General features: G+C 49.1%; 2 protein-coding genes across 2 annotated transcripts in view; both read left to right on the forward strand.

The window, feature by feature from the left end:
• The window catches only part of LOC144175063 (ras association domain-containing protein 10-like), a 78,085-nt gene extending 73,924 nt beyond the window's left edge, over positions 1-4,161 (forward strand). Inside the window, exon 2 of the mRNA XM_077704107.1 lies at positions 670-4,161. Within this exon, the coding sequence (XP_077560233.1) occupies positions 727-1,947 (1,221 nt within the window). The 5' untranslated portion in view covers positions 670-726 and the 3' untranslated portion in view covers positions 1,948-4,161. The remainder of the gene's footprint in view (positions 1-669) is intronic.
• A 6,018-nt stretch (positions 4,162-10,179) lies between these two features.
• Positions 10,180-20,512, forward strand: LOC144173405 (uncharacterized). Its single transcript, XM_077701849.1, has 4 exons — positions 10,180-10,489; positions 14,373-14,625; positions 19,282-19,424; positions 20,000-20,512. Exons 1-4 carry the CDS (start codon positions 10,420-10,422, stop codon positions 20,266-20,268), a joined length of 735 nt encoding a protein of 244 aa, XP_077557975.1. The 5' UTR covers positions 10,180-10,419; the 3' UTR covers positions 20,269-20,512.
• Positions 20,513-20,819: the final 307 nt, after the last annotated feature.

Below are 20,819 nucleotides of genomic sequence, written 5' to 3' on the forward strand. Positions count from 1 at the left end.
CGGTCTTTGGAGAAATGCATTAGATTTCTGACAGATGCCACCGGTCCCACGAAAAAAGTTTTCGCTTTAATAACGTTTGCTTCTTACCGCTTGAAAATGCCTAGTAGTTTCCCATTTGTTTGGACACAAATGTTTCACTTATTTCCTGCGATACAACAATCGTAAGGAAGTGTGTCGCCTTAAAAAAAATAGTATTCAGATAATTTAAGCTTATTGAGCAATGTGTCTGCCTTTATTGTTTGTGGACAGTACCGATGAAATTTCTTTCTGGACGCTGCCGAATGTTGTTTGCGAAAATAGCAGATTGAGAAGAAAATACACATGAGAACGAAAAGGCATACGCCACCAGAGGACCTGCAAACGCGTTTTTTGCTCCGTATTCTTATTTTGAATTCTAGGGCTTTCGGGCGTCGTTATAACAGCCGCACTTCACAGTATGTAAAAGAAAAAAAAACTTATCTGTTTTCTAGAATTTAACAAACAACCTTCGTACTGGTTCGTTATTCAAAGGTGGGAAAGTGGTTTGGCTTTATAGAGTTTGGCCTTTTATATTGCCTTATAGACAAAACAAATTGTCATCATATGAGTGAAATCGCCTCTCGGTGCAATGCGCTCTGTAGAAACCTGTGTGAGCATGTACTAAGAAAAGTCTTTTCTCTCTTTTTTCAGGACCCAGCGACAGCTTGGCGAGGAGAGTGTGCGGAGAGCGGAGCCCTATGCACCGACATGGGAGCCGAGGTTCCCATTTGGGTCGGAGGCGTCCAGAAGTGGGTGACCGGCGTCAGCCGCAGGACTACGTGCGACGAAGTGGTGCGCGCGCTTCTCGCATCGGGTCGCTCCTCCCGCAAGAGCAGCAGCAGCCACCACGGTGACCCGCAGCAGTACGCCCTCGTCGAGGTCTGCCCGAGAGGCATCGAGCGGCGCCTGGAGGCCGACTCGCGCATTCTCAAGCTGTGGAATGCCGAAGACGACGTCCGGCTGAGCATGCGACGCGTCCGCTGCTGGTCGTCGACGACGTCGTCGCCGACGTCCGACTCCTGCGTCGCCGAGCCACCCAGGCACCACCACCACCACTACCACAGGCGGCGGCACCATCACAGCCACCACCGACGAACTCAGACGTCCGGGGGCTCGAGCTCCACGACCACGACGTCGTCCAGCGCTTCGCCGCGTCTCCTACGGACGGTGCATCCGCGGAAGCTGTCCGGGGGCGCCACCTCGCAGCCGTCCTCCCCGCACCAGCAAGAGCAGCACAGCGAGGAGCTCGCCGAGCTGGTGAAGCTGGTGATTTGCCAGAGCGAGACGCTGGATCGTCAGGCGGCGTTGCTGTCGCGCCACGACGCCGAGATCGAGCACCACGAGGCCAAGATGCACGCCATGCGGGTGCGACAGATGGGCCCCGACTACATGCTGGACGGGTACCGACCGGAAGTGTCCGAAGAAGACTCCCTGCAGATGTACCAGGCCACGCTGGAGGCGTACGACCGAGTGCTTCAGCTGTGCCGGCGCATAACGGCCGAAGAGGAGAAGGTTCAGCGGCTGAGCGCCGAGGTTCGGCAGCGCACGTGGGAACACGAGCAGCAGAAGAGGCGCTCCGAGGAGCAGCTCAGGGCGTCCCGAGAGGGATTGGCGAAGATGGAAGGACTGCGCGAGTTCGACCAAGTCCTTGAAGAGAAGATGCGCGTCGTGGCGGAGCTCGAGAGGCAGTTGAGGCTCGCCGAACAGGAGGAGGAAGTGCAGCTCCTGGTTAGAAGGACTCAAATGGTCGGACCGCCGAGACCGGACAGTGTTGCCCCAGTTGGTTCCCTGGTTGTAGCTGCAGTACCTATGTCAGTGGCCTCGCCAACGCGATGCTGCATAGACGCGCAGGACTCGAGTTCGGACACGGGGGTCAGCTCTATGTACAGCTTTGAGGAGGTCGGCCACGTGTTGGACACGCTGGTGTGATGTTCATCCGGTGCAACGACGTGGTGCTCGTGAAAAAGACTAGTGCGTGTCACGTGTGTGTGTGTGTGTGTGTGTGTGTGTCTGTCTGTCTGTCTGTCTGTCTGTCTGTCTGTCTGTCTGTCTGTCTGTCTGTCTGTTTTATACTCACGGGTCTGTTGCTCACTACGAACCCCATATTTTAGACAGCTTTATGCTAAAACGTGTATTTATATTTATTAAGCGACGCATTTGATTCAGGAATGTTGAGTAAGAGGAGTTTGGTTACTATGCGAAAATTATGCCAGTGCAATCTCTAACAGCGCTTTTGTTTATTTTCTGTGACAAAAACTGAAAGTGCTAGAGACTCTTCAAACATGCTTCAGTGGTTGAAAGCAAATTAAGGTTCCAGTAATTTCACCCCATCTGCGCACGAATTTTAATTAAGGACATGGAAGAATGCAGTCAAACACTACTACTAGTATGAACAAACAGCAGCGATTGCCCGTCTCTCCCGAACTCCGGTGTTCACCACAACCATTGCATGTATAATGACTCGGTATAATTGACTCAATTTTGTACAAAGCACGCAATGTTGTAATCGTTCTGCTGGAGGATCAAAAGAAAGAAGAGCAGTGTAGCCCGCACCGCAGATGCTGCAGCCCGTGCCTTAGTGTGACTGAAAAAGCGCGTACGTGATGCTAAAGCCATGTTCACATGTTCACAGGGAGGGGGGGGGGGGTGCAACCAGTCTCTTCCTCACAGCGCCGCGTAGCACATGGCTGCACGTCACGCACCCTTCATATGTGGTCGGGGCAAGAGGCAAGGCATCGCGGGAACGGTGGATGGTTTGTTCAAGGTACAAAAAGATGCCATTTTCGGCGGAGATTTGGAGTGGAAGAGAGTGTACATGTTTCCTCTCCCTCAAAACCAGTGTCGCACAGGCATCCCTTGTGAATGCACCTTAAAGGGGTCATGCAGACAAAATACAAGTTGGTTTTATTCCAAAGATTTCGCGTTTTGTAGTGCCCCCAGTGCTTGTCCGGCAGCAAACGATGCCATATTTACTGAGAAATTAGACAACTTAGGTTAAAATTGTCGTTCTCCCGCCAAATCGTGTGTCTTCGTGGCGTCTGCAAGTAATTTATGAGGGCGGCTATTCAAACGAACTTGCGTCTGTAGGCTCTGCCACGGCCGGGCTAGAGCGGCGGCGTGCGCGCGCTACAGCGCGCGCCGCCGTGGCTCTGCAGCCTTGCTTCCGGTCAGTCCTCTCAGATGGCGCTACCATAGTCAGCCGCGAACTGTTGTCCGCCGTTGCTTTGTTTTTGACCGTATTTTCACCTGGCTTGTTTTCGTTGCGGTTGAAAGTAATCGTTCCGGGAAACATGGGGTATGCTCGACAAACAGGCTCACGTAAGACAGCTTCGCTTACGCCGATCGGCAGGTGTCGTGTGAGACAGCTCCAAAGCGGCGGACAGCTGTGCAGCTAACACAAGCATATATTGCCGAGTACCAACAGCAGTTCGCATCAATACTTCTATGTTTACCTGTATTTTCGTAACTTTCCTTGTTTACCCCGCAATTCTTACTGCTGTTCAATGAATATGCATTGCATTTAAGCGCAAATAGCTAATTCGGCAAGCTTTTAAGCCCTGCTTAATTTGCGTTTGCTTTTGTCGGCCTCAGCCAATCGCACAGCTGGGCCTATGGCATCATAGGTTCTGTTGCGGGAAATAAGCTAGTAGGTCGAATGGCCATTCCCTTTTTTCGTAATTATATAACTTATTTAAGCGAAGTGTGCGGTAAAAGTGATGTCAGTATGATTCTAACAAGGCAATCTTTCGAATGAACCAAACTTGTGTTTTGTCCACATTGCCCCTTTAATCAGAAGCATCTGACCAAGTGAACAGCTCAACATAGGAACACATCGACAGTTTTTCATAGCGTGAACACACCATTTTACATATTTTTATTTTTCATGTGAACTGCTTTGACGCTGTTTGTGAGTGTGGAGTGCGTTGGCTGCGTACAATGCAGAGACACCCTGCCCGTAGCTCTTGTACAGTTGTGAATATAAGAAAAAGTTTGCCTGTAACGAACAAAGTATTATGGCAACCCGGTGCGTGACGGAGTAATCAGGGAAGTTGTATATCTCTGTGTCACGAAATACATTTGTGCGTGTTCAGCTCTGATGAGCGTTGCTTTTATTAAAATAAAGCGAGATATTGGCCTATTTAAAGACAGAACCTCGGAGTCCTTGTATTTCTTTCACTTAAACTCTGCCTGTTCGAACACGGTGCAGCGATCATCGGAACTTCAATCCTAACGGCGCTAGTAGATGAAACATAGACATTTTAAAAATGCGCGCGAATCCACCCTGTGAAGGTGGTTGGAAAGCGAAGCTGTAAACGACACCCACAACGATTATCCACGCGACGTCACTTGAATTCCCACAGGTGGCTCTATAAAGTGTGAAACCAAAGACAAGTAAAATGCACCTAACCCCACCTTTCATTACTTAAAAAAATATTCGTCGCAAAAATTAAATCATAGCATGAGCCACGAATGGTGGTCGGTTGAGTTGTATTGGTGAATAACATGCGTGGAAACTTTTTTTATAAATTAAAAGGAAACTCAAACCCGGTGTTCGACAATCTCACTCCTCGTACGCGTCTGTGCCGCCGCCGACGGAGGTGACTGGATCGGCGGCAGACACACAGGAAAAGTGAGGTGCCATGAATTTATGTGAACTTCCTTTAATTTTTACTCACTCCTTCGCATGTGCAAGGCGCGCACACGGCCGCTACACGTGCCGTGGTGGTGGTGGTGGTGAAAAACATTTATTAAGACTATATACAAGTGAGAGATAGGGGCGGCCTTAAGGGCCGACCCTGTAGAAACTTTAGGAGGAGTCCCTAGTCCAGGACCCCTGTGGCTTCCGCGGCGGCGCGCGCAGCGGTCACGAGGGCTCTTTGGCCCTCCAAGGTCGAGCAGCCGAGCAGGGCAGCCTCCCAGCTCTCACGGGTAGGGGGGGAAGGGGACGTGATTGGGGGGACCGCCGGGTTGGATGGGCATGCCCACAGCATGTGAAAAGTATCCGCAAATTGATGATCACTTTGTGGGCATTCCCCGGAGAAGGTCGGATTGAAGTGCTTTAGTATCGCCGGGCACAAGACCGTGTTAGTGTACAGCCGTAAGAGCCAGCGCTCGTCAGCCTTAGTCAGGCCCGGCGCCGGAGGCGGAAATCGGAGCCTGTTCGATTTGTACATCGCTGTGATGTCGCGAAATGAGCTGACCGGGTTAGGTTCTGGATCGTCAAGAGTTGGAGGGCGAGAAGGGTCCCGGGAATCAAGCGCGCGGGCTGAGGCATCGGCAGCCTCGGTACCACCTAGTCCTGCGTGAGCTGGAGTCCAGATGACGGATCGTGTATTTGGGCGGTCCATATAATAACAGCCCTTGAAGATTCGAGCAGCGCGAATGGTGATGCGACCTTTCGTAAGATTTTGGCACACCCGCCGCGGTGGCTCAGTGGCTAAGGCGTTGCGCTGCTGAGCACGAGGTCGCGGGCTCGATTCCCGGCCGCGGCGGCCGCTTTTCTGATGGAGGCGAAAAGCAAAAACGCCCGTGCGTACGAGATTTCGGCGCACGTTAAAGATCCCCAGGTGGTCAAAATCAATCCGGAGCCCTCCACTGCGGCGCGCCTCATCGCCTGCGTTGCGTCGGCGCGTTAAACCCTACAATCAATCAATCAAGATTTTGGCACGCACTCCGTGAATCGGTAATAATCCGAGATGCGGGGTCCGCTGCGGCGAGAGCTATGGCGACTTCCTCCGCATGAGAAATGTCCGGTGCTCGAAAAGTGAGCCCTTGAACAGGCACGTTTTGATGTATTACAGCTGCCGTGTACCACCCCCCGTGGTGAGGGCCAGACGCGTCCGTGTAGAATACTCCAGGTTGCGGAGCGCACAGCAACGCGACCGGTCGCGCTATGCTATCACGTGGCACTCAGCGAGAACGCCGGGGGTAAACCCGCAAATGTGCTCGGTGAGTGCACCGTCTGTCTCCCCCGTCTCCGCGTTGGCTCGTAGCTCAATCGGTAAGACAACGGGCTGTCGCTCCGTTTCTCTATTTTTTTCCACGTTCGATTCCTGGCAGTACCAGTAACTTCTTTTATTTGCTCGCGGGTGTTTTGTGTTTACACCAACGGTCGAGACAGAACCCTTGGGGGGTGAGGTAAACAGCTTCGCTCTAAAAAGACTCGTGAGCCGCGCAAATTGCGGCGTCCGTCGGCACACATGGTTGCCAGCAAGCGAAGCACACCGGTGTGCCTACTACTTATGCGGGAGAGCTTGATCGCAACGAACGTGAAGGAACCTAATGATTTATGATGGAGAACTGCGGTGGCCTTCCTCGTTTTGCCCAGTGCTGCCCACACCTTCTGTGTGCTGGGTGCCCTGTGCGCCTTTGAATGCGGTGTATGCTCGCTACTGGGCCACTACATCCTCACTAAGGCCACAACCCGTCCTGGCCTCGTGAAGAAAGATTTCCGTACTGGGCTGCCACCTTTTGGGAGGCGTTTTAGATTCCGTTTTGCTTACTATTTCAGTCACTCGCGGTCTTCCTGCGGCCAAGGAGCTACTACAATAAATAAGGGAAGAGATAACTCCAAAGAAAAATTAGGGTTAGCTCTTGTAAACCTAGTCATCAGGAGCGAAAGGTGAAGCGCATGCGCAGACCGCCCAGATGGCGAGCCATCCATGGCGAGATTGCGCGAGCGACCAACTAGGTAGCCAATAAACCCTCGCGTAGTCGCATCTTACCGTAGCGACGAGGCTCTGAGGGAGCACAGCTGCCACGCCTCTGCGCAGCGGACCCCGAGGCATGGCGTCACATCTGCCACACTCCCATTCCGGCATCTCAAGGTCATTGCGACGAGTTGAATGACCTTGCGCGTCACAACGTAGTAAAGCTTTCGCTCTAAAAATAGGAGAAATGCAAGCGACATGGTTTTAAACTGTACGCCGCCCGCCGACCGTACACTTCAATGTTAAGCAATACAGTGTGGGCATTTCTGGTTATATTTCTGGGTATTCCTGCCTAACTTCTGGGTATATAGCAGCGTGACGCGGCAGCGCTCTGCTGGAGCATGGCCCGGGTACTCGCTTTTCGCACTTCGCGCCGTGCGCTTTCGCACCATGAAAAAAAAAAAGACTAAAGGGAAATGCGAGAGAAATGTCAGATTTAGTTATGTCGAAGCAAAAAAGGTGTGGTTTGTGTTTGAACCAAAGACGAGAGAGCTGCACAAGATGTGAACTTTCTGTTTAAAAATTGTTATTTGGCTGCCAGTGGGCCTTTAAAGGAGCCTTTGCACCCTTCGGAATGACCGGAAACCTAAAAAGCCATCTCACCTGGCGAGAAACCTTGTAAGATTTGAACACATAATTACATACACTGGGGAGGTTTTGTAGCCGCCTTATGAAGACAACGTGTGATGAACAATTAATGGGATTCTTTGATGCAACGTTTAAATCATGGACAATTTTATACCTTGCAAAGTAATTGTTCGTCACAGAAGAAATTCATTGCTACTCATGATGAAATATTCAACTTGCACATTTCGATATGTTTTAACGTATTGCAACGCGTTGCGGTAACTAAAGCTCTGCAACAGCTGTCGAGCCGCACTTAGCGGTGCATTTAAACTTTTTGTATGCTTTGTGAAGAATCGCTGAAAACCTAGATAACCGCTACAAGGCCAGGCACGCTTGCACGCTTGCAAGTGGGCACGCCGTGGCTTAAGTGGGGAGGCTCGTGCAGGCACTCTAGTAAAAACAATTGTTTCTCCCTTGTTACAGCTGTGGCAGTAAAAAGACATTTTGCGGGGGCAAGGCATGAAAACAGAAACCAAAAGGAAATAAATAAATTTCTCACTCTACAAAGCCGTCTCCGTAGGCTTCGCTTTTACAACCCCCTCCCATCTCCTCCCTGACTTTGCCATAGCAAAGCAAATTCAGTTATAACATCCCAGAATAACATAGGTGTCCAAAAGTTGCGCATTCCTCATGGTTTCTTGCAGGGATGCAAGGCGTGCTTACTTCATAGCCACTTTTAAGCAGTACAAAAAGCTCGCCTCTTATGAAAAGGTCCGCCTAATGCTTCCCGAAATTTGACCTTATTGTGTTCTTTACACCAAAACAAGTAAAAATTTGAAATGAAATATTAACCATGTGCGGGCTGAAATGAGTCCCAAAACATAATATTGTAACAGCCACTTGGAGATATTATGATTGCACCTCCATTATATGACGCATTTTTTCGAAATAAGCCAGGTCCAGAAACCGAAACTAAGACGGATGAAACTGCAGTGACAAGAAAAAATCGTCAACTTTCCCCTAAAAAAGGGGTGGCAGGAAAATAGTTGAGATAATGCCCTGAAAATGTGTACGCAGATCGTAGTTCGTACCGATAATGATTCTGCTGTTTCACGATTCAAAATGAACCAAATTCATTTGCCCAATGGGAGTTTGCTTTTGGCTTGGGTGTTCAGACGGTTTCGTGGGTGCTTCGGAAGTTTTTTGTTGCTTTTTGGAGGTGGCTTATTATGAATTCAGCCGGCAATTAGAAGATAGGCGAAATATCTGTCATCAAATGTCAACGACGAAGTGAACGGAAGGAGAAGTGGATGCAATGAAACTGAGAGATGTGAAAATCGATTTCATTACGTCTCATGTGCACCCGTCCCTACAAAATAACTCTGGTTGTATTTATTTTTTATTTCTAAATTTACCATTTTATTACTTAACTAAATAGACCCTTCTTGTGAAGCGTTTTGGAAATTTATGGCAAAGTAACGAAGAGCTTGCTTACTTCGTGAATGCCTTCAGGCGTGCCCAAATAAATTATCCTAGGGAAGAATTCGAAAAGAGCTGCTAATGGTTCCAAGAGGACTCACCTGCTCTTCAGTTATAGTTCTACTGTTTTTGACGCCCTGTTGCACATTTTTGATGCCTCTTTCACCAAAACTCAATCGTAACATGGTTGAAAGTCAATTTAAACAAAGTTTTCACAAGAATGCCGCCTGATCTTGAGTGTTTCAGTTCAATATGGGCCAAATTCAAACTTATCCCCCAAATATTGCTTAAACTAACGGCGTAATTTTTAATTACTTGTATCCATAAAATTTCCCTAGCTGACATGTATAATATTTCATATAATAGCTTTCACGGCGTTGCATTTACGCGCGGTTTACACCTGTTTCTCAAATTCCCGTTAGCTGGATCTGGCTCTTTTCGAAAAAAAAGAACACCTCATACACAAAACGTGCTTCTGAATCCACACTCTGAGAAACCCATGCAATGCGGGGTTTCATCCATGCTACAACAACTTCCGTCGACTATTTTGGCAGAGACTGTTTTTGCTAAAAGTCGGTCCACTAAACAAATTTACAACGATAAGGCAGGAAGCTGTTTCCGTAACCGAGATAGCATTTCAGTCAATTCAGTAGCTTCCACGATTTTGAGTTCTTAGCCACTGGATTGGCGTGGAGGCTAAACGTAAGGTCAGTTCAGAATCCTTCAAAATGTTTGCACTATCCGAAGTACCTCTCAGCAAGTCGTCTTGATTGAAAATGCTGCGCATGTGTCTTCATGGTTCCACTGTTTTTTAGGCATCCGTTTGTAACGATGCCATTGGACGTGCTCCTCCCCCACTCACTGACGTCACGGGACCGGTCGACCCAATGGCAGCGCGCGTACCGCCTGTCGCAAACCTGGACGACGCCCTTGCAAGAAGACGCTGCAGCGTCCGTGTACCCAATCCTAGAGAGGCAAGTAAACAACAGCAAAAGCCGGCGGGGAGCGTGGAGGGTAGAGCGGGCGGCAAAGCGCGTCCAGTGTTGATCCACTTTGGCTATGATCGCTGGCCAGGTCCGGCTAATCCCTCCCCACGCTTCGCGCGGCAGTATCCCGCCTTCGCCCACAGTGGAGGAGGCCTACGGGGGCACAATATCAGGAATGAAGCATAGATCACATCCTTGAGCCGGGCGGCCGTACGCGATCCTCTCGCAGACGGAGAATTGATTTTCATTTGGCTCCTCGGGGCCATCCGTGCAGGCTTGTCGCGTGAACTGCAGAGGCGCCGAGGCCCTAAATGGGATCACGAGTAGGCTGCTTGGGTGCAAAGCGGGGCACGGGGGTCTAACGGTTTTCCCCTTTTCAGATCACTCCTACGGTGTCGTCGCCGTGTATATAAGGCCGGTGGTCACCGCTACGGGGCTTCGTACGTTGACGGCAGCGTGTACGCCGGGACTCTGGTCGCGCCCATAACGTGACCACAGCTAGATCTGCAACGTGTGCCGGCGGCTTCTCCGTGGCGAGTGGGAGATTGACGGTAGTGCGGGCGCTATTGAAGTGGAGCGTCGGATCGTAAACAACAGCGAGTCAACGCTCCTCCAGAACAACCGTCCCTACTTTGCCCCGCCTACAGGTAGCAGACGACATGGGGCTGCCATTAGTTTGGGCTTCCTTCCTCCAGCTGCTGGTCGTGTACGTTACTCTAGGTGCCGCAGGTAAGAAGCACAGCTACCACCTAATTTGCTCCTAACCATTGTAAGGTCGCAGACTTTTTGATAGCACACCTGTCTGATGGGTCCGATCACGTTTTTCGAAAGCACAATGAACGGTACATGGCTACAGTGACCACTTTTGATGGTAGAAGTACTAATGAAGTGTGGAATTGGTCTGCAAGTGCGTGTGCCGCTTTGTGCTAATCGTGGAAAAAAGTCCGGCATGCAGTGCAACTGCCTCTTTTCAGGAGCGGGTTTTCAGTCTGGTCTTGGCTTCAGTGATCAGCGGAACGAACAGCCAATGTTTCTCTGACCAATTCACGCCATTTCTTCCCAACCGAAAGTTCATCTAATTACTGCTTCCAGCTTTAAAGGCCATACTGTTTTGAAGGATTCAAAGGCCGAATGCTTTCACCGCGTGCTAGGACCAGTGATGCTTGACCTTAACCGGGATCTTTGACAGTGAAGTTCTCCACTTGCAATGAAGGAGGAAATATTACAGGAGCAGGATTTGCAGTTTTACAGTTAGCGGCATGCTACATGACTGGTATTCCTCGGCAGCAATCGGATTACACAGCTAAGTCGGTCATTAGAAAAAAACTTATTATACTTTTAGGAACTGCCGTACCTATTGCGCCCTACACGTCACCGGGGTCTCCCGTGCATTCCAGAGCACAACAAAGCTAGCCGTAACAATACCTACCAGCGTCGAGACTCCTCAGCACACCATGTTAGCCCAGAAAGTACAGTTTTCTTCAATACGCGCTTTTGATGGCCGTCGCGGCATGTCCGCAAACAAGGCGAAAAAAGTTCCGCAGAATCCAGCCAGTCCATGATGACAAAACCACTGCTACACGACTTAAGGTATATTAAGTATTATTAAGTAGCGGTGCACCAGCATATTTTCTGCAACCAAACAGAAAGCGTGAACATCACGGTCACTCATAGGGGGGTTTGCAACGCTTTAAATTGAGTCATGGAGGATATGATAATTGGGTGGGCGCTGTGGTTTGTGTTGGCTGTGACGGGCAAATTATAAGTCGTGCAATGAGATTAGCTGAAGTTGCTGTGTGAAGGGCCAAAACTATACGCCCCGTTTACACCGCTTGAAAGAAACAATTCTGCACCCAGGCTCGTTCTAAAACAAAAAAAGAGCCAGCGCGTTCCTCCTTCGCTCCTGCACCTGTGGTCGAAGCCGAGAATGAAAATATTGCTTGACAACATTTCGGCTGGTACTGGCCATGTCTTGAAAGCAATAATTTACACCGGAAAGAAACATACATGGTATTGAGGCAAATCCTTTGACAAAAATAGCTCATCAATACGGTTGTTGTCCGCATACACTTGTGAGGGTCATGCAAAACTCCGCGATAGACGCTGTTTGTAATATTAGCATAGTCGTAAGAGCGGTCAGTTTGCCGGCGCAGCTATAGTATTCCACATAAGATAACGCAGTCAGCGGCACTGCACTTACATGTGCCTGTGCTATCGAACCAAAAATACTTTAAATACTGAACCACTCTAATATCTTTTCTAAATCCCTTTTGTCATCTTTCCAGCAATGCTTCACCTGAGAATCTCAAGAATATAGATAGTCGTGAACATTTCAATTTGAACAATTACTTTCCGTAGCATGCTACACAATAAAGAACACCCCGAAATGCCGCATTTATAAGTATTCAAACCAAAAAAATTGAGGGTTGGTTCAGCCTTTGCAAGCAAGCACCCAACAAAGAAATTTTATGCCGTCTTATCGTTTCATCCAGGCTACTGAATATAGCAATAGTGTACGCCTGAAACTCAAAGAAAAGTTCAAATTCTGCATGTTCAGCCATAGACAAATGCTAAATGAGAAATATGGGTAACAGGACAACATGAAGCGGAACAAAGAAAATCGAAGAATGTAGCTCGTATATATCTAATCCTGGTGAGTCCGAGATATATTTAGAAAGTGCTATCATAATAACTCAGTATTGTTACTGAACTACTCGATAATCGGACATTAAAAAAATTAAGCTAATCGTGTGTTGTGGTAAATATTTTGTTTTTGTCTTTAGCTTGTTAAAGGAGCCATGAAGAGAAAATGCAACTTCGTTTAACTTGAAAGAACTAGGATTCAGTATCTCACTCAGCTCCATTACAGCCACAAAATATGTTTTTAACGAAAAAAAGGCAAGAAGTATTTAAAAGCTTTCAAATTTTGCGCCACAGTGACGTGTTATGAGCAAGAATGACGTCATACGGCCGAACAATAACACATAATTTTCAGTGCGTTAACTGCACGTTAGCATTAAGTGATGCGGTCAAATGGAACTAGAGGCCCCATTACAGACGTCCAGTCATGTGCCGTCGTGACAGGTCAGTTAGGCGGCCGCCAATCGCACAAACAAGGTTCCGTGACGTCATAGAAAAGTTTCGGGAAATTGGCTAGGGGCTCACGACTGCTTCACACGTTTTCTTTCATGTCTCCGTTATCTGTTCGAAGATTGCGATGATATTGGTATCATTGTTATCGGGAGTGAGCAGTCTTTCCAATAAACCCAACTTGTATTTTGTCTTCATGGCTCCTTTAATGGTTGTAGGATGGCCTTGAGGGACAGCGCTCGGCTCACATTCGATGAACTTTCAGTCAGGGATACACAGTTGTGTTGGCATGGGAGAAGGGATAAAAGTTATCAGTGCGCAGTTGCTTTAACAGCACTCGAAAACAGGGGGATAATATTTGAAGCATCAAATTCTGAATTCCTTAGAAGACGTGTCACAGCTATTTTCTGCCAAAGGTAAAGCCAAAGGTAAAGCCAAAGGTAAAGCCAAAGGTAAAGTTGTAAAGCCTTCAGGGGCCTCGGCGAAAAGTAGTCTCGGCTACGGCGCTGCTTGCAGTTTTTCTTGTCACATGGTATCGGCACCGTCTACATGGACTGGCGCCATAGCGATGTTGGATGGTATCTTAGTTGTAGCTACTACAATGCTTGAGTCTTTCTTGTCACAAGGTATGGGCACTGGCTACATGGACTGGCGCCGTAGCGATGTTGGCTTACACAGGACACGTATGTAGAAGCCCCGTGTGAGTTAGAGTTATCCGTTTTGGAGGCTTCACTTTATGCGTAAAGTTACCGCGGGTTTAATTAATGAGAGCTTACTGACGGTAGCTGAGGCCCAGATTTGTGGAGTACCATAATGGGTTGATTTCGAAGCTGGCGAGAGTTAATGCCTACCACAACGTTTCGGTAAGCTGGTTCCTGCATCACATAAACAGTAAAACTGCGCGAAACAAACAAGAGTTAAAAAAGAAACCTGTGCAAGAACGGCGTTGGCTACATGTGGTGCAGTGAAACTTATAGATTTTTTTAATTTTGTTTGATAGCCCACATGCGTATTTTCGGTGCCTCGACGGCGCCGAACTATTAATTTCAAGATGACTGAGCGTCTCAATTAAAGCGGCAAGATGCTGCGTCGTGCGCCTCAAATGATGTAAAATATACTGACCCTCCCTTAGTTACATTAATTAACAACGCAGAAATGATGTAGAGGATAGTAAACAAGAAAACGACATCAAATTAAAGAAAAAAGAAAAGGATAGTGGCGTAGAATTGAATCCACTAGACTTGCGTCGAATCTGGGGGCTACTGCAAGCGATGGTTCCAAAAAAGCTTGGTAACAGTGCCTCCGAGAATACAGGTAAAGGCCAAGGTGAACGATCGGTTTTTATTCGGCGTTGACAGCAAGCTATATTGTTGAGGAAATTGAACGTCGACAGTTCGATGTGTGCGCATGTCTTATCTGCTTCTTCTTCGTCCCTGTGTGTTTCAGCAGTTACACCCTTGCCTAAGTACCTGCCGTGTTCCGAATGTACCCCACCGGCCCGTGGATGTGTGTGCACTTGCAGGGCACGAGTCCGCCTTTGACGAGGACTCGTGGTCTCTGGGAGGAGGCAGTCGCTGGGGAGACGTGCAGAAGCGCCAGGGGCTCATTCCGTTCCCCAGGGTGGGCCGGGCGGCAGCCGCCGCTCATGACCTGGGCCCGGACGACCTGATCGCGTTGGACACGGACTCGGCGGCTTCGGGCGGATGGGCCTTCCTGCTGCTGCCGTACAAGCGCCGCAGCAACACCTTCACGCCGCGCATCGGGCGCAGGCGCAGGTCGGTAGGGAGGGATAGGAGGAGGAGTATACTACTTTCACTAGATAAGGTTACAGAGTATCGGCACTCTTTTCTCCTATTGTACTGTGCCCCCGCCGTGATCATTGGTAAGTTCGCATCACGCGACATCTGTTTGCACTGCGACGGTTCATGGGCACCGCCATTTTGGTGTTTATGAGTTTTCTGTCGCTCAACTGTGGTAGTCACAGTTTGTCCTCCCTGCTCTGCGGCTGCGCGCGACCGGCGTCGTCCCGAAGGCGAATCAGAGATAACGCCATTCGCAGAATTTTAGCTGCAGAAGTGTGTCCGAAGGTGCCGTGTTGCGGCGTCTTCGGCAGTGTTGTTTACAAAATACTCCGTCAAAGTTAGCGGTAAGGCCGCAAAAGCGACCATCTGGCAACACTGATGAACAACGGCCGCCGTTGCTCACTTGCGTGCCTCAGTGACGGTACCTGACACTAGAGTATACCTTTACTGACTCCTGAGTGTTACGTCGGGATGCGTAGTGGCCGCCGCGGTTTAAGGACTGTGCAACACTTCCGATAAACGCTTTCACGCTTTCCTTATCACGTCTAGAAGCATTGTGAAAGCTATGGTCATCGCCACCATGCAGCGGCACTGCGTGATTTGCTCGTTGCAGCCCGACTATCGGCCTTTCGTGTGTGCTTTGTTTTGTGTCTTCCTTTTTAAAGTGGCTATCGAATGCGTTCATTGCTGCAACTAGAGGAACGCCCTCCGATAGCCGCTACACCACTGTAACGACGTAATTAGAGTGATCGAAGAACGCTGAGACCGGAAAAGAGACTCAAATAATTTTCTTGAGCAAGATTCAAAGTTATCTGATGGGCATACAGCAGGAATTTCTGGCTGGGGTACTTTGTGACCACTCACTCTAAGTGCTGGGTGTGTTTGCTGACTACTTTCTGAATGTATTTAAGATTTAGAAAGAAGTTAAAAGAAGTGTTGCAGAGTTCTTGTAACTCTGCGTCGACTGTGACCACCCTATAGTGACCAGGAGTGCTTGGACTTCCAGGTCCGAGCTGCTCAGCGCACCCTTCCACTGCTCATGACTATCTACATACGAGAAGGGATCTTGGGGGCACGCCCACATAGGGTGGACATGTGTGGTCGGGTCTCCACAAAGGAGGCAATTTGGTGAGGGATACTGAGCGGGGTAGGTTCGGCGGAGCCCTGCCCAGCAAATGAGGGTGATGGTTTGCAGGAGTCGCCAGATGAGTTCCTGACTGTTGGTGAGCCCTGGATGGGCGGAGGAACAACGGCGTCGGGACAGGCAGTAATGTGTGACTGTGTCATGATGGGTGATTAGTCGGTAACTAGGGGATCGCGCACTGTGGTAGGGGGTGAGGATGATCCCGGCACGGATTGTAAGTCCTGGGGCCACATTATGGGCCGCCTTGATGTGCTACGCTACACAACTAGCTCGCCTTTCCAGGCCATGGACTTTGTTCTACCGTTGTCGCGCGGCAGAATTTGGGGTTATTCAAGCTAAGACACTCGACTGAAGATGTAATTGTGAAGCGAAATTGTCGAATTGTGACATTGTGTCTGTGAGATCGAATGCAAAAAGTATATGCCGTATTTTCATTCGAAAGCACACTGAGTTGTTTCTGAAGTCTCGATTCAAATGGAACTTTTTTACTTGAAGCGACAGTGAAACGGTCACGCTGTGACTGTGGTCAATTACGAGGTTTGAGTTATGACATTGTGCTAATTTTTCAAATTAAATGAATGTCACTTCGGTAACCCATAACTATACGGTGCTATATTAGGACTTCCCGGTGGCCGTTGTGAAAATAGTCGGTATCATTGGAAATGCTTGCAGGCGTGCTGCAATATAGTTATTGGAGATTTGCACCCTTTCGCCTCGCACATAAACAATGCGGGCTTTGTTTAGACAAGCGTGGGAGAATGGAATGCAGCGGCGCTCTGCCGGCATTTATCACGAACGCTAGCTGTTGTAGGGACATTGAAATAGGTCGAGAACATTGTCGGCCAAGGAAGAACAGTCCAGCATAGTGACCGAAATCTTCACGCCTTATGAAGGTGGCCGGTATGGCATACGGGAGAAGTGGGAAATGCGCGCTTTGCTTGAAACATGGGATAAAGTAGGCGGGGCTTGGTCACGCGTTGGTAACAAAACATGAAGGAACAAATCAGAGGACATGGTTCGCGGCAGTATATATTTCGTGAAACGTTTTTCCTAAATTATGATACCAGAAGGTTTGAAACAACTGCTTTTTCTAATGGTTTATGTTGGGTTTGCTTTGTGCACAGTACGCGGCAAGACACATGTTTGACGCACACGTCGGGTGTGCATATGTGGCTTTTCATGTTTTTATAGCGAAGATTGCTATGCCTCACTGATGGCCTTGACGTCCGAGTAAAACACGCTGCAGGAAAGCCAGCTTTCACAAAGGGTACATCAATCATACAGCAGGTAACGTAACAATCGGATGTCCTCCTAACAGACCACCTAACTATCTTTGCTAACCTAACAAACCTCTCATAATACGCGAGATATAGTTTGGCAGCACACACGGTGAGCGATGATGATGATGAAATACATTCTCTAAGCAGGGTTAGATTTAGGCTTTAAACTTTGCCGCAGTTTGAGTTCTGGACTTTCGGAGAGTGGAGTTTGGACTTTGGCATTGACTAAGGTTACACGAGAGGAAGTTTCGTATTTTAACCATCTTTTGTGAAAAGGGGCTTTGATTTTCTTGTACTTTCCCATTTTTGTACATTGTACTGCCCGATGTTTCCACGCGGAGCAGGGCCCCTGGAAGATTTCAAGTGTGTTGCCTCTGCTCCGATTTCTCTAAAAGAACGTAAAAAAAAGAATGCGCCGATGTACCCCATACAGTTGTTTAACCAGCACAACTGTTAGGCGCGATCGGTGTTGTACGCAGGACGCGGAGCCTACCAATTTCGAAAAAAAAAAGAACTGTGGTTAATTCCTCTGTCATAGGAATCGGGAAAACAGGAAAGTGAAATGTGCAGAGAAATCGTCAGATGAGCCTGATTTGTGGGTCGGCGGCTGCCTTGTGGGTGTGCTTGGCGAGCGACTTCCTGCTGGCCGGTCGCTTCCGCAGAGGCGTACTGGCGTCGTTTCAGTGACGGATATGACGCCAGTGAAATCTTGGTGTATCCCGGCATAAAACACTTTCGTGTTAAAATATAAAACCCTAAAACGAACAACCAGAAGTATAACGTATACTCTTTAGTGCTAGAGGTTAGTTAACCGCAAAAAAACCCTGTGTGCAGGGCTGCCCCCTTTACAGGCCGCGTGCTTCGTTGTACTGGCGTCATTCGTGAATCCCGGAATAAAACACTTTCGTGGTAATAATGTGCGGTCGGTGTTCGCGACTGCCACTTCGACGCTGCCCTGCCCGCACCGCCTTCACCCCTGCCGGCCGTTGTCGCGTGATCTGTCCTTCACGCTCACTGGGACTCTTCCCATCCCCCTCCGGTGTCAGTGGATGCAAAAGTGTAGCTTTCTCTCCTCTTATCCGGCCAATGTCTCTCCTCTTACTTCTCTCCAACCGGTTTCTTTCCGCGCATGCGCACGAGGATGCACCGGAGGAGTTTACTGAGCACACGGGACCGCCGGATTTTCATTTCGGATTTCAAAACTGAAAGTAAACAAAGTCACGAAAAGCGATTTCTACTATGAAATCGTCCGTGAACTCCGACGAACACTCAGAGCAGTAAGCTGGCGGTCACGCTGCTTGTGGAGGAGGGCTATTATGGTTGCTCGTTGATTGAGGTAAATGCGGGAAAAGACGCGTAATGGGAAGCAGACAAGCACGCACGTATGGAGAGAATGCGTGCAATTTCGGGGTCACAGCTTTACACTGCCATGCCAACAGCAGTCGTCCCCCCATTCAACTATAGCTTGCCCACCCACATATTCCCAAACGCTTCTCCGCACAGCGCCCCACGTGACATGTCTTCGTGCGATTCAGAAAGTTAATTAAACGTGGTCATAGGCTGCGCCCCCAACCTAAAGCCACCTAGAACGTACCGAATCTCTACTTATAACAGAAAAACAGTGCAATAAATTGAGTTCTTCCGCAATAAAAAAAAGAATTGAGTTCAGAAAACAATTGCAACGAAAAATTGAAGTACACCCCCCGGGGCTCCAACCCAGACCGCCAGTGCAAGTACCCAGACCTCTACCTCAAGGCCACAGAGACCGAACGCGGCACCGTTTTAGCAGCATCTCAGTAAAATAGCACGCGCACTGACATCTTACATGTCACGTGGGCCCTGTGCAGCGAAGCGTTTGAAAACACGCTACCCCGGTTCAACTATAGCTTGATCAGTAGCATCTGAATGTAGGAGATCCTTTCTATCCATCTCGTCATACAGGACGTGAGCAGACTGATATATCGCAGGCGTGGGACATACTCCACGATGAAAAGCACACAGGAGAGGCGAGGGGCCTAACAATAATCATTACGATCTGCAATACTAGCTGCAAATGCTATAATTTCCACGCCGAGCAACTTTGCCCGGGAGGTACTCTAGCCGTGGCCCTTCGCGCATGCCTGGTCGCTGGCTTGTGATATGCCTGCAAGCTACGCAAACAAGGAGATCCCAGGACGTCACTATACGCTTGAACAAACGTCGCAGGTCCGTTGGCCGTCCCGATGACAACGTCCACAAGCAAGACGGTGGGTCGTCGCGGAACGAGCTCGATTGGGCCTACTCGCCCGCCTCCCGGCAATTTGTCTCCGTGGTCCGCAACGGAAGGGGGACATTCGTGCCCAGGCTAGGTAGGTATACGCCACTGTACACCGTCTTGGATAGTGTCTTTGTACTGACCTCGGTTAATGGGACTCTTGCGGACACCCGGCACGGGGAGTTTAGACTGGAATCTTCTTGCTGAGCTGTCGGACTTGGCGTTTCTGCTTACGTCGAAACGTGTGCGGTAAAGATACGCAGGATTCTACATTATATTGATCATGCCTGCGTAATCTGGAGCAGTGCTGTCGTAATTTTCTCGCGCTTCCGAATATGCTGGGCACCTGCTCTACGAAATCCGCTACAAGGCCGTAAGTTCGCTCTTTATTACCTACGTTCCAAGAGGTTTCGCGGTACATGAGCATAGTTTGCTAGTTATTAGATGTTTTTGCTAACGACAATGTTAACCTTGTTCGCATGCTCGTGAAGACAGAGGACTGTACTGAAGCTGACATGAATCTACTAGACTATACTTGACATGGCGTTGTGATCGCTTGTCACGATCAAGCATGCTCAATCAGTATTTTCTCTGAAGCCGCCAACTTGTTGCCCTTCAAAAATCGGCGTTAATAATTCGTTAATAATTCTGTTTTCGTATCTCGCGCAGGCAAGAGGAGGCCCATGGGAGGCTACGGCGACGAAGCCGACGGCGGCTGGGAGAGCAGCTTCGAGCTGGCGTCGTTCATGGACGATCCCAAGCGCGGATCGTTCACTCCGCGTATCGGACGCGGCGCGTTCACTCCCAGGATCGGCAGGACGCCGTTCACGCCGCGCATAGGGCGCTCCACGGGCAACGGCGACAAGGGCACGGACGGCGACGACAAGTCCGCGCTTCCTTCCTCGTCAGCGTCCAGTTCCCAGGGCAGCGCTGTTTGAAACGTGCCCGAGGAAGCGCCTAGGCTTCGGCTTCTTCCGCCCCGAGTTGGCAGGTCCATGCAGAGGAGACGTACGTCAAGAAAGGCTTAGATTGGACGCGCCTTTCGACCGAGGTGAAGGCGGAAATTAAATAAAGCAAGCTTGCAAAAAAAAAAAAAAAAAGCGAAGGGAAAAGCACAAAGCGGGATAAAAAAAGTTCGCCGCAATGCACAAAGCCTCAGGGTCTCTGGGAGACCCGATTTCCACTCAAAATAATAAAAAAAGCAATCATTCATCGGTTTTTGCTTGAATTCTTCCACGGGCTGGAGCAAGTGGCATAGAAAGTTTCCGCTCACACCAGGGCAAAACAATGAACAATGGGAGAAAAATCCAGTGGTACATCTCATGTGCTCACGGTGTCCTCTGTGAAGAAGTCTTGTCAGGTTTACCAAACTCAATTTGAAGGAGGACAAGGTCAGAGTTGTTAAAACGGGAGAAGCTGCAAGATTAACTGATGATTTTGGTCTTGATAACGGTTGTTAAGGGAGTGCTTACAGCTAGATGTTCCTTGT

The sequence above is a fragment of the Haemaphysalis longicornis genome, unplaced genomic scaffold (genome assembly GCF_048455015.1).
Source record: "Haemaphysalis longicornis isolate Haplotype H1 unplaced genomic scaffold, Haemaphysalis longicornis Haplotype H1 scaffold_3, whole genome shotgun sequence".
Classification (NCBI taxonomy): domain Eukaryota; kingdom Metazoa; phylum Arthropoda; class Arachnida; order Ixodida; family Ixodidae; genus Haemaphysalis; species Haemaphysalis longicornis.

What these genes read in the sequence shown, in the direction of transcription:
- LOC144173405 (XM_077701849.1), top strand. Translation starts at nt 10,420, where the DNA reads ATGGGGCTGCCATTAGTTTGGGCTTCCTTCCTCCAGCTGCTGGTCGTG. An exon ending in CGCATCGGGCGCAGGCGCAG is followed by an intron (nt 14,626 to 19,281) that starts GTCGGTAGGGAG and finishes CAAACGTCGCAG; the next exon opens with GTCCGTTGGCCGTCCCGATG. An exon ending in GACATTCGTGCCCAGGCTAG is followed by an intron (nt 19,425 to 19,999) that starts GTAGGTATACGC and finishes TATCTCGCGCAG; the next exon opens with GCAAGAGGAGGCCCATGGGA.